We start from the raw sequence: 13,452 nt of genomic DNA, 5'->3' as shown, positions 1-13,452 counted from the left end.
GTTTTCTGCCATTAAAAAAAGGTTCAGTACTGTTTTAAGCATGGAAATTTTAATATTAATAGGTTAACATTCCAGCCATGTAAAAGTCATTACACACAGTTACAGTGCATGGTAAGAAGAAAAACAGCTGAATGAAAATTTCAAATGAAGAAGAATAAGAAAAAAAAAGAAGGTTCTCCACAGGAAAATCCTCCCTCTTCAAGTAGTCTATGCATAATAACGTTTCTATCAAATTTTCAGCACTCCATTGTGTATTAAAAGTTTATTATAGTATATTGCTACTATGGGTTTTCATTCACTGTTCGTTCAGTGGCTTTGCAGTGATGACTGACAATGGAAAGAATGGCCAAACTGACAACTGATAAAAAGATTCATCAGTGCCATGTATTGTGACATTAATTCATTTTATGCATATGTGCAAGTAAGCATGCAAACAAATACATATATGCATACATGTGCAAGTATTCTCCTTACTCCTCTATCATCTATGTTCACACATACATGCACACAAACTGTTACAGTTTTTTTATATACATCATGTAAGAGATAGCAGTATGTGGGATCAATAATCCACTTCTACTTAAGGGTCTTAACTGGGAGCAAGCATGCATTTAGCACATTAATATATTTATATATAATATTTAAGTGTGCATCAAAGGTCTTCATTTTTCGTCCTGTCTTCAGCATAATGTGATCTGATTGCAGATCAATGACAAAATGTGACCAGTTTTTCTCCTGTCCATGAAATCAACTCTGCTTTAGAATGAAACAGCACAAGAAAATTGTGTTAAACTGCCACAAGACCACTTTTAGGTTTAAAATTATGTAGCATTAGCTCTGATTGATAAAGCCATGCTGTACAAGCAATATATCACACACACACACTAAACCAAAAGTAAATGACATCTATATTTAAAAACTTATCTACATCTGTCCACATTAAAACAGAAAAGGACGGGAAGAGAGATGATGGTGTAAACTGATCAGAAGTCATCGTCTGAGTCATCCATATTTGCACGCCTACGATCAAACTGCAAAAGAAAAGGCAGATTACACCATATATTGGCTGGGCTCCAAAAGTATGACTGTTGCAAGAAAGACAAATTTGGTGAGCTTAATCAATAACACCCCTTTAAGTTCCTATATGAACCACTTCCTTAGTTTATAAGTTATTTTGTTCTAAATGCAAATGTTAATATCCTTCATGTTAACTTTTAGTGCTACTTAAGATTAACACTTCATCCAGGGTCAAACCAGGTTCCCCCAGTGATGCCTTTTGTTAACTGAATTTTACATACAACTTTGAGCCCAAGTAATGTTTGTGACCAAGCAATAAAAGTTAATCCATAAGATTTGATTATTTTGATATCCTCAGGTTTTCTGTCACCACTATTTATTTGAATGTTTATCATTTTAGTAGTGATAAAAGGTGCACAGCTGACAGGAAAAATTAAAGTGCTCACTGTTTAAAAAAATAATTAAAAAAAAAAAAATAAAAAAAATAAAGAAGTGGTCCATTTCACCTTCACTGTCGTTTTTTTCTGTGTTCTCTCGCTGATATTTTCAAGCATACTTTTGAGATCGTCCTCTGAAAGCTGTTGAACAAAAAAAAAAAAATTACTGCAAGACAGATCGCAATCAGGAGACCTGTGCAAGAAAAGTGAAGCGTTTGTTGCAGGAAGATGAAAGTTTTCATTTTAATATAGCGTTGTTAATAAAGCAGTCTCACCACAATGTTGTATTTTTTAAAGTGGTACTATAAAAAGCTAGTTCTTTTCAGCTTGCTTTATGCTAAATATGCATATGACAAAATGCAAGTATTTCGTCCTCATAAAGTGCACATCCTTACATTCTGCTTTAAGAATACATACATACTGTGAGTAAAAAAAAAAAAAGACTCTAGACAATACTATAAAGTACAAGAAGATTACATAAATGCCACTACATTGACCTTATTTCTTAGTTGGCCTGTCTGTGCCATGTGTATCAATGTATTCTCCACAATAGCAGCTTTTTCAGGCTTGGCCACCTTCACATTAGCCACTGAAATATTGATAAATAAACAGTTACACACTCAAGGAAATAATTACAAGATGTCACCCAAATCTTAATCTACAGAGTTTGAACTACAGTTCAAGAAAATATAAATATGGCCACAGTTCATTACAGCATGCACAATATATATTTTCCTTAACTTCTTTTCTGTAACTTGATATTACAAATATCATTGCTGATTATTAATGCACATTTTCCCAAGTATGTTGAAATTAAAGACTACAGAAATAAAAAACACAGTTTACTCACATCGTGCTCGAGCAGACTGGTCTAGAAACTGACTGATAAGGGTTTCTCTCATTTCCTTTTCTCTACGAGCACGTTCTGCTTCCTCAGCATCTCCAGGCCCATCCCCTCTAGTCTGGAGTATAATGTTTATATATTAAATTCAAATTCCTTCATGCAGACAGCACATGTACAACATCAAGATATAGAAATGTCTTTTCACCACAAAAAAAAAAAACAACCCCAAACCAGACAAAAACTTTTATGGCTGAATTCTACTTGGGAAAAGATGACTTTGAGTAGACTTGTTCAGTAGAGCTCCTTTACCTGTAATAAGTTGTCAGAGAACTTGAAGTATACTTCCTTGGTTCAAGAACTGACACCTCATGCCCCTATCAATCATTATTTTTGTATCTTGTTTTTGTAAAGAGCTTTCAGCCTGCCCTGACAGTGAGGAAGGTGCTAAAGAAATCACATTATTATTTATTCATATGGTAACTGACAAGGTTCCCCACTGTGGAAATTTCGATGCAACTTTTATTGACATACCATAGCACAGATAAATTTGCTGTGGCTGGCACATCTTGCTAGAGATGACATTGGTCAGCCGTAATGAACATAAGCTTGTCACTGTGAACTTGGTCGTTATCTTTTTTTAAACCCTTTACTTTTGGCTTTGCCTTAACAATCTTTCAATGCAATTGTCAATCCTAGAGTAGTAGGTACTTCTTGAGTTGAAAAATTTGAAAATAATAAGTTCTGCTGTTGGTCAGCAATAAGCACCCAGGCCTCATAAATAAATGGTATTTAATGCATTAGGACTGAATATGGAACATCATAATAATATGTATATCACACATTTCCCAGCTTGGCAGCAAGCCTAATGTGCAGCAAAACAGGTCAGGTCAGGTCAATCCCATGCCCGGTCCGGGCGTAGGGGGGACCGTCCGGCAGCAGCGACAGACAGAATTTTCCACCCGGTCCTGTCTTGAGCAGATGAGAGCAGGTCTGGCATCTCGCGTTCGGTCCATTCTTTGATGTTGGTGACCCAGCTTTTCCTCGGACGACCACGACGACGGCTCCTTCGAGGGTTCCTTGTAGGATCGTCTTGGACAGGGTGTTGTGGCGGTGACGTGACCGAACAGGCGAGCTTGCGCCGCTTCACTTTGCCAGAAGGGGTTCTTGTGGGCCCACGAGGGAGGTCACGGTGCTCCGTACGTATGCGTTGGTCTTGTGTTCGCGGTACGAGATGCGGAGCAGCTTTCTCAGGCACTTGTTTTCAAAGGCCTGGAGTTTCTTTTCCGTTGCGGCAAGCAGCGTCCAAGTTTCGCAGCCGTAGAGTAGGATTGACACTACGAGGGACTTGTACAGCCTGTGCTTGGTACTGCAGCTGATTGAGTTGCTTCGCCAGATCCTATCCAGCCTGGACATTGCGGATGTTGCCATACCAATCCTGATACGGATCTCTGTTGTACAGCAACCATCTCTAGTCAGGGTGGCACCCAAGTACTTGAAGCTGTTGACCTCCTCCAGTTTCTGGCCGTTCATGACGATGTTGCTGCTGTTGTCAGTGGTGGAAATAATCATTACTTCGCTCTTTTCTGAGCTTATTTCCATGCCATAGGCCCCCGCAAGCAAAACAAATATGAACAAATATGAATATTCAAATAGTCTGCAAAATAACTTAAAAAAATAAAGAAATAAACGTTGGAGGTGAGAAAAAGAAAAGACCAACTGATACCTGAGATATTCATGAAAGAGGTGATTAAGTCTTAAGGCAGCATTGAAAGGTCATTGTGCAAAGTGATAGGGTAATTGGTGCTTTATGCTGAACCAGCAGCTAAGATTAGATCATGGCAGAGCCTCCAGCCCTGTAAACAGGTGCCACATGCAGAGAAGCCCAAAACGAGATCTAAACCATATACAGGAGGTCCCCATGAGCAGACTAAAGGGACTAACTAAGCTGGTAGGGTTTCAACCTCTCAGACAGGTATCCTGTAACCAGACCGGGAAAGCTATGATAGCACATCATGGCCACTTTGCAGCCGAAGTGAGCCTGAGTAGAATGACCATCGTTGTGCCTAAAATATGAGAAGCATTGGTCTGAGCTCTTTGTTTAAGCAGGTAGATAGGTAGGTCAATGAGCATGTAAATAGGGAGATTAACGAGCAGGCAGATACTAGATAGGGAAGTCAACAAGTAGTTGCAGTAGACCAACCAGAAAAACAAACAACAGGTGCTGACATGAAGTTTTTAGTGGCGGATACTTAAAAACGTCAGATTTCTCTATTAATCAATGTTCGAGGAAGACTTACAAACTGAATTCATATGATTCTGCTATCATCGATGCATTGATGCACCAAGATTTCTCACCATCTGAGAACGAAAACCTTTGCAATATTAAATATTATGTATATTATTCATAATTTAAGAAAAACCACACTGTTAATTTTAAAAAAATCTATGATAGAAATCACAGCTTCATTAAAATCCAGCAGTAAGCCAGTCCGACTCAATTACGTAGAAGCCCCAAAGTCTCGCTTGCAGCATGAAACAAACTATGTAGTAGTAGTAGTCAACGGCTTGTTAAATACGAATTCTCGATTAAATGAACTTTTGTTTATACACAAAGACTAAGTTAAAATAACCAACAGTTTATTGGTCTTCCCACAGACACTACTGATTTTTTTCAATCACAGATCGAAGTGAGACTGAGATGGCATATTCTGTACACATGTTAACTGCTTGGTATCGGCTTGAGTTTGTAGAAAAACTGATACGATGAAAAGATAGGAATAAATGCAGAAATAAGCACATGGAAGAAAAGCTTACAACAACATACACCGAATGGGTTTTGCTGTCCCCGCATTTCTGCCATTCTCCTCGTTCGGAGTGACTCCAGATCGTCGTCGGCCATTTTGCTCGAGCAGGATTGTTCTGCACTTGAGAGTTGCTTCCCTTACATTGCTCTCCATTACGTCGGTGATTACACGAGTTTGCTTATCACAGTACTTGTCATTAACTAAAGAATGGCGGAGGCTGCATCTCATCTCAACATTCTAAAAGATCTAGAAACTAATCTCAGACTGGTAGTGGATCAGATCAAAGGTTAGAAAGTACTTTAAGCTGCATAAAAAAGGTATTTTAAAATGTATGTATTTCTCAGTTCTAGAAGTGAAACTACGTCTGAATCACATGAAAGACGATATGTCACTGAGTCTTATTTAGGTTTCATTTGATTTATAAAACATTAGAAATTTCTCTTTGAATCCAAAAGGAAAATTCGGTTCCAATAGTGTAAATGCAACAATATAACGAATCGAATGCATTGAAGTGAGGTTAAGGTATGAACACATGTTATTTAATTGTAACAATACTTAGTATGATTTAAAAAAAAAAAGCTTCACGAAAGTTTTGTTTATTACATTTCCTGTTGTTAAAAAGTTTTAAAAAACTGTAAACAGCACATAGTGTAATATGTGAAATAGACTACAGCAAAGTACTGTATATGTCTGACCAGATGGTGAAAGCGAAAGCCAGAGATCTACCTTTAGCAGTGAAGCTTACTGGAACTATCTTGGTTTGTATATAGAAGGCAGAATTTGCATGTATCCAAGATACTAGTATGCTTTTTGGGCAACGTGAAAGGTAGCATCAGTTTCAAAAGCTTATGCTTAGATTGTAAAACGACACTTGTATATATATATATGTGAACTGACCATTCATCAATTGTATAAAGTCAAATTATCTTGTGACGTGACGTGACTGACTATTGCCTAGAAATGACTACTGGTAACAAAACTTGTTAGTTAACCTGATGAACCAGGTGCTATACAGATGGTGAGAGTTCAGTTGTTAAGTAGCTGAGTTTGTAGAAAGGTAGAGTTGACCTATGACCATAGCACTATCTATACACAATGCAAAAGGGACAATAATATAAAAATGTCATCAGAACCATAGTAATATTGAATATCTCTGACTGGATAAGTCTGCGTTCTTATTAAGGCCATTTAACTATTTAGAACTTAAAAGACAAATCATTCATTGAAGCTAAACCAACCAGATTTGTGTAAGAAAGAAGAGTCCCATGGTGGCAAAAGATTTACTGCTCATGGATTCTAGTCTACAGTGGAATCAGTTCATAGTGATTATAACTAAATGAAAAATTCTGAAATATATTTACTTGAGAACAGTAGAGAGTTATTGAGTTAATTGAACTTAGGGCCAGATGCTTAATTTGTTTTGATTGGTGTTTCTTTTGATGATTGAACCAGTTAGTAAGATTTTTATGCCTTTCTTCTTAATGCCTTCGATAACTTTAGTTTATTTGATCACTGTGTGTTTGCATGGATAAACTGTGTCCAGGTGTCCTTTTCAAAACTTTGTCTTTGGAGGCCACAAAGTTTTCTGTAGCTTACTGTGAAAGCCCATTCCCAACAAGAGAGGTAAATTCTTTTTACTATGCCTAGGAATGTTTACTTATAATCTAATTTTTAGAATATTTTAAAAATCTCATTAAAATATATTCTCTGTTTGGTTATTTAATTTGTATAATTATATTTGTAATGTGTCATGATGTACCTAAAATGCTATTATATTGCTGAAAGTTAAGATGCTTTTGAGACTGTTTCACAAGTAGAATATTAGCAAGTAGATTTTTAAGGAGAATTTCTAGAGATATTTTTATTTATATATTGTACTAATTAAAGGGAGGATATTAAGGTGACTAAATAAGCATTTTTGAAATTGTGCTGTGCTATAAAGATCTAGTAGAGAGCAATGCTATATTTTAGAAGTGAATGTGCAACTGAGCTAATTACAATACATTATTTTCACAGTTCTGAGCGAATAATGGGTCATTTCTGTAGAAAATGGTATTTAGTACTTTTCTCAATCTGGAACCTTGCCATTTGCAAACAAAAAAATGCAGTCTTATAGATCTTTTCCTTTAAATTTTGTACATCTGTTTACTTCTGCTTATTACTTAAAATATGTAAAGTGTTGTATAATATCCAGGGAAAGGTTATTAATAAAGATCTAGAATCAATTTATGTAGAATTTTGAGTATTCATTTTATTTGTTTTTTTTTTCCACAGCAATGTGTGGCAATGGTTGCAAGCCTAGAAAAATCTGTTCTGGCCTTAGTGTCAGCTTTTTATTCCCTCCCCAAATCACAAGGTACCAACAATAATGCACTTTACATGTGTTTCTTGAATACAAATCAAGATTAAAAGCCTGTTACATTATCTATGCAATAGTAAAAGAAATTATAGACATTTTCATTTTTATTTGCTCCTAATCATTAAGGTTTAAATTTTAGTTATTGAGAATTTATCTCTTCTTGATAATGTCTTTTATCCATTGCAGGGGTAAACCTAAGAAAGCAGCTGAAATCAGCAGTGTTGGAAGTTCTGCAAAATATTATAGGATTAGTTTCCAGTCTTGCACAAGTCAATCCTGTGTGAGTGGTTTATTCTTATTGCAAGTATGCAAGATTTTAATTACTCTTAGAATTGTCCTGAGTTGCACAGTGGAACCTCGGTTAACAAATGCCTCCGATAGCAAACATTTCGGATAACAAACAAAAATTTCGTTAAAAATCTGCACCAGATAACAAACAAAACTTCGGATAACAAACAGCCAAGTCACCCACACGTGACCGACCAGCATGTCAGACACCATCATTTGCGATCGAGACACAGTTACGATCGGTCATTCGTTGTCTTTCTTATGTAGTGATTTTTGTGATTAAAGAAATGTGTGCGAAGTAGCAGCATTGCAATTGCTTGTAGAAAAGTCTCTCTCCCTAACAGTACGATAGGCAATAGTAGCCTAAACATGTTCAATGATAATGTGATGTCATATAACCGAAAGTGTTACAAAAAAGGCAGAAGCAGCAGACACTGGACAAGTTTTTTCCTTCAACCTCAAAGCGACAGAAAAGGGAAGTCACCCCCAATTTTGTAATGCCACAGTACTCATGGAGGGGGAACCCAAGCAGTAATTTCACCCCTTCCTCCCTACACCTCCATCCACCCATGCCGTCAAAATGGCAAGCTTTCTTATGTTTAAATGCTTTTGTTAATGTTTTTATGTTTATTTAACTCCATTTATCAATTGTATATAAGTTATAAACTGTTCTCATTAACAAAAATACCTATATAGCCTGTAACTTTCAAATATTAGCAAGTCAACAGGGGCTGGGAACCAGTTAAATCTATTTCCTTTATTTCTTATGGGAAAAATTGTTTCGGATAACGAACAACTTTCCAGAACGGATTGTGGTCATTAACAGAGGTTCCACTGTATTTTGCAAATTATCAGTTGTGCTGCTTACCTAAGATCAAATGCAAGCGGCAGTCTTTCACAAAATAGAAATATTGACATACATTTTTCTTTATTATTTTAACAGCTGGCCATAAAAGTTATATATATATAGAGGCTACTTTAAACTATATTTTTCATCGTTACAGAGTTATCTCAAAATCATCCTGAATGGTCTGTTTGGCAAACAGATTTGATTGCTGTATCTTATGTTAAGTAGTAGAAGAGGATATTGAGAGACAGTGCTTTGGTATATAAACATTTTTTATTGTACTGAAAATATTTCATAGTCCTTTATTGTGTGCATGTTTTACAGAGCTAGTAACAGAAGGCAGACTACAGGACAAGTATGGGAGGTTGCAGACAATTTTGCTTCCCTCCCTAAAAGTGAGATTCATTTAAAAATGTTGCCTTAAAAGGGGAAAAACCTTTTTTTTAATTTGTCTGCATTATATACCACTGTGTCTAAAGACAACTTTTTTTTTTAAATACAAAAAGTTCATGAAAATATTTGTAACATTTGTTGTGTGTTCAGTAACCCTTTTTATATTTAGCATCATTTAAACTGAAGTACAATTTATATAAATGTGTTCTTGTATCTGAAACCTCCCAGCAACTAGGCATGTAGCTGTAGTGAATCAGGTTGATTTTACTCTTAGTGGGCATAATGGGTACATTATTAGCTCAACTGTGTTGAGGTGTAAGCAAGGTTATATTGCCTTTTGCATGTACACACTTTTTGGTCTTTGGCAGTAAAAGCATTAACACATTTTACTGCATTGACTTACATAGGATTTTAGGGCTATCTTCCATAAAGTAGTCGCATTAGTGTTTGTAACTTTTCATATGGTTTCCTTTGTCTCCTAAATTCGTGTTTTGTATTACATGTCTAGACAACTGTGAAGCATGCCTGTTGACACTGAAACAAGCAGCCGATTTGGTGAAAGATGCATTGGATGAAGTTGAAGAGGTACATTTAAAGCTTAAATATATTACAAGTCTTACTAGTATGGAGGGGACAAAGGCAGATGTGCACATGCACACACACCGTACTCTATGGGTAATTATTAGCAACTGTGAACTTTGTTTTTAATTTTATACCTTTTCCATACAGATGGTGAATAATGATGGTCAATGTGAGGATCTGGATGAAATTCTTGCAGAGGAGGGTAATCCTAGAAGCAACATCGACACCTGGTCTGAAGAAGACAAAGAACTTGTTGGACCCTCTAGTGGTCTAGTAAAAACTATCCGTTCACTATTGAAAAAAACAAGAGAGGCTATACAGGGCCATGGAAAGTGCGAAACAGATGAACAAGTGGCACAGCTGGATGACTTATCCGAGCTGGCTGAACGGTTGAGTCCTGCTGTGGATAATCTTTTGTCCAGCCTTTATCCTCCTATAGATCGTGTTACTGTTGGAAACATGGTAAGATAAACACTTATTGGTAGCAGAGTAACTGGGATTGATTGTTGCCTGATAATTTTTAAGAAACAGTCACAATGTTGTGGGAAGAGAGTTGTGTGTCCTGTGTGTCTTTGACCGCATGCATGTGTTTATAGAGTGAAAGACAAATATGTAAGCAAAGGTGATATATGACCTGTTATTTTGTTTGAAATGCTGCTTTTCTCCATATCAAGGCCCTGTGCAGGTCTGTTTTCAGAAATGAAAGTTAACAGTAGCTTGATGGATATATTGTTGGGGGGAGAGGAAAGTTGAGATAATATGGAAATGGATGCAGACCCGATAGTTTTAAAAAGAGAATTTATGCACATATTCTTTGATTAAAATAGTGGCTAAAGTGAAAACAACAGTATAATTGTGTTTGCATGCTTCATCATGCTTTGATTTTTGTGTGTGTGTGTGTCAAAAGAATATTTTTATATTTTATACAAATAGTTGAAAATTGGGATTTGTGTGATCTGTGTTTGTGGTTTCTGACATGAAAGAGAGTTTTACTTTAAAAAGAAATGCCTGGATGACTTTTTCATGTTTTTTTTTTTTTTTTCAGGCAACTGCTTTATCAGAGACCATTGAAAACACGCTAACATTTTTAAGGTAAATCATAAAATTTTATTTGAAGAGAGTAATAGAATTTTAAGGAAATGCGAGATATTTGACACATTTTACAGTATTTTACATTATGTCACTGTCTGCAGAAATAATTCCTTGAGGATAGAATTCATTAGTTAGCAAATATATGTTGCTTACACATAAACTTATTATATATCTTAACTCCTCAAAAAAATGTGTTTTTATTGCTAATCTACCTTTCATGTAATATAAAAGTTATTATCATATTTGTTGTACTTGTAGGAATTCATATTTGACTTGTGAGCAAGATTCTCAATGGCTGGATTTCCTGGAGAAAGCGGAGAAGCACAACCTGACAAAAGTGAAAGCATTGCTTAGCAAATCCTGATCATTATTTGACAGCGTTGTGGAACGTGCTCATTATGAAGGATTTGCAAGAAAATTGTTTGACATTCTGAAAGCCACCAAGACTTTTATGAGACATTAATGATTTGTGCTCTAGCAGTAGGATTTGTAATAATTATGCGAGGGCATGGTGGAAACTACTGCTAGTGTCAAACTCATTTACAGTGCTAGTTGGACTTCACATCATTTATAGAGTCAATCTACATGGGAAGTTGAGTTTATCCTGAGTGTTTAAATACATGACAGCAAAATCAAGGAGTGTGCTTTGAGTCATAGCATGAGGGAGACTGATGTGAAATAAAGCTATAAAAGATTCCATTTAATGAAGTGCATATTTATTTTTGCAAACATTTACAAAAGCATTTCAGGAAAATGTTCCAGAAATTTTGTGATAACCTATAAAGATGAAGAATTCATTTATTTACCATTTATTTATATTGCATGAGGAACAGGTCATAATGACAACCGCTTACTCAACAAATACCAATCTAACACACATGCTGGCAACATCTCATGTACAACTATGTGTAAACCTAAAAAAATGAAGTGCATTAAAAAATGTAAAGTCCTGTCCTTTCATCCCTCCATGAGGTGCACACCTCATACATGTGCACAAACACTCTCGTTTACTTTCTCTCTCCTATATCCTGTACACTACCCATACATATTCCACAACTGAAGTATGCATAGACAAGCATTCAATTATGCATACAGGCATGGATACACGCTTGCACTACACACAGTATCCATGGAATTCAAGGAGGTAATTCAATATTCAGTCTTAGCTTGTGCCATAGTGAAGTTCAGTGAGCTACTGCTTCTTAGAAACAACTGTTTCTCAGGCAGGATGGTCTCACCTGGACATATCTGTACCTGAGCCCAGAAGACAAGTGATAAAATAATTCAATGAGTGCACAAAATGCCTTGGGCATGTATTGTATTTACAGAGGGTAGGTCGCAGTCAATAGTTCTATTAGCTACGCACACCATATGGTTGAGCTATAATATCTGGATAGTGCTGCTGCACCAGATGGAGATTGAGAATGTTGGTATACTCTTGATCACTGCCTGTTAAAACTGGACTAAATTGTCCCTTGTACGGCCAAACTTTCAGTTGACACAGACTGCATTTGATGGGCCTTCCTGATGATATTCACATTGTTGTCCCAGGGGAGGTAATTCCATATTTGGTTCCCAGAAACTTGAAATAGCCTGCTTCGTAGTCTCACCATTGATGATAATGGTTCCTGTGGAAGTCAACTATCATCTTGGTTTTAGACACATTTGTAGCTTATTTTCACTGCTCCATACCTCCAGGAAGTATGCATGCTCATGTGCTATGAGACCTGCTGTAGTGTCATCAGCGAACTTGACCATCTGAATTACTGGAATAAATTTTAGGATCTGAAAATGGAGTCAGTCTTCATCTATCTGAACTGCTTATGCCTCACCACATGAGCCAGTCTCCAGTCTGCCAAGACTGACCTGTTCTCTGTGCCAACATCAGATGAAAGTGACCTCCCTTGTCTGAAAGAGGTCTATAACCTGGTTGTTGCGTAGGACTTCACTCCATGAACTTTTATAAAGAGTTTCGATAGAAAAATGAAGGTATCTTTTTATGTTGAATTTACGCATTATGTGCTACAACCCTCATGCCGTACTCTGTCAAATGCCTTGACAAAGTTGACAGAGCTATAGTAAGGCTATCTCTGGTGTTGTAGGTTTTTTTCTTTCAAGATGCTATGAAGACCTATTTAATTGTGCTTTTTCCTGCTCCTGAGCATGACTGCTTAGATGGCGGATTACTCTTACGGTTCTGTAGTTTTGCACTGTTTACTGTTTCCTTTCTTTGGAAGGAGTTTGGCATTCTTTGCTCTCCCAAACCTTTGATACAGAGTGGTTAGGGCCTTCACTGTTTCTTCCCCGCCATACCTGAGACTCAAGTGATGTCCCTCCCTTTAGAATGCATAGGCTATCTCGGCCTCTTCCCGAAGAATTGGGACGTCTGCACGATCGCTAGTTGTGATCTTGTCGCCTTGACAGGCTTTTAAAACTTCAGAGTTCTCAATTGATCAAACGCCTTTGCACTGGACTTTCTAGTAAAGTGCGGAACCCTAAAGGCCTTTCATCTTGTTTGCAGAATCTCATTTCTATGGCCTACATTCTATTTTTTAAATGTGTTAACAAAGTTCTAGTCTCGCGTTAGTCATTTTTAGAATTAGCCTTATCGTCACGCTGAGTAAAAATTTTATGAATAAAAAAAAAATGGTACCCGTGAGTCTGATAATTTGTAGTAAAGAGCCCTAGAGGCCAGAAAACAAATTTAACACTTTTTATATTTTCATTGGTAGATCAATGAGCCAGCAGCTGCTTAAAGACTTCTCATAAATTTTAATAATAATAATAAC

At 36.5% G+C, this 13,452-nt stretch overlaps 2 protein-coding genes across 2 annotated transcripts; one reads left to right on the top strand and one right to left on the bottom strand.

Moving 5' to 3' along the window:
• Positions 1-29: 29 nt before the first annotated feature.
• LOC112576572 (programmed cell death protein 5-like) lies at positions 30-5,227 on the bottom strand. The gene is made up of 5 exons (XM_025259124.1): positions 5,123-5,227; positions 2,305-2,416; positions 1,952-2,043; positions 1,524-1,595; positions 30-1,031 (listed from the first exon to the last, which is right to left on the bottom strand). The coding sequence occupies exons 1-5, from the start codon at positions 5,195-5,197 to the stop codon at positions 984-986; spliced, it is 399 nt and encodes a 132-aa protein (XP_025114909.1). The 5' UTR covers positions 5,198-5,227; the 3' UTR covers positions 30-983.
• A 30-nt stretch (positions 5,228-5,257) lies between these two features.
• On the top strand, positions 5,258-13,310 carry LOC112576569 (cyclin-D1-binding protein 1 homolog). The gene is made up of 10 exons (XM_025259117.1): positions 5,258-5,388; positions 5,801-5,860; positions 6,646-6,725; positions 7,377-7,458; positions 7,648-7,741; positions 8,921-8,991; positions 9,498-9,574; positions 9,719-10,033; positions 10,617-10,663; positions 10,922-13,310. Exons 1-10 carry the CDS (start codon positions 5,310-5,312, stop codon positions 11,025-11,027), a joined length of 1,011 nt encoding a protein of 336 aa, XP_025114902.1. The 5' UTR covers positions 5,258-5,309; the 3' UTR covers positions 11,028-13,310.
• Positions 13,311-13,452: the final 142 nt, after the last annotated feature.

The sequence above is a fragment of the Pomacea canaliculata genome, linkage group LG12, assembly GCF_003073045.1.
Source record: "Pomacea canaliculata isolate SZHN2017 linkage group LG12, ASM307304v1, whole genome shotgun sequence".
Classification (NCBI taxonomy): Eukaryota; Metazoa; Mollusca; class Gastropoda; order Architaenioglossa; family Ampullariidae; genus Pomacea; species Pomacea canaliculata.
The sequence above is the reverse complement of the archived record's forward strand: the minus strand, read 5'-3'. Positions and strand labels throughout refer to the sequence as shown.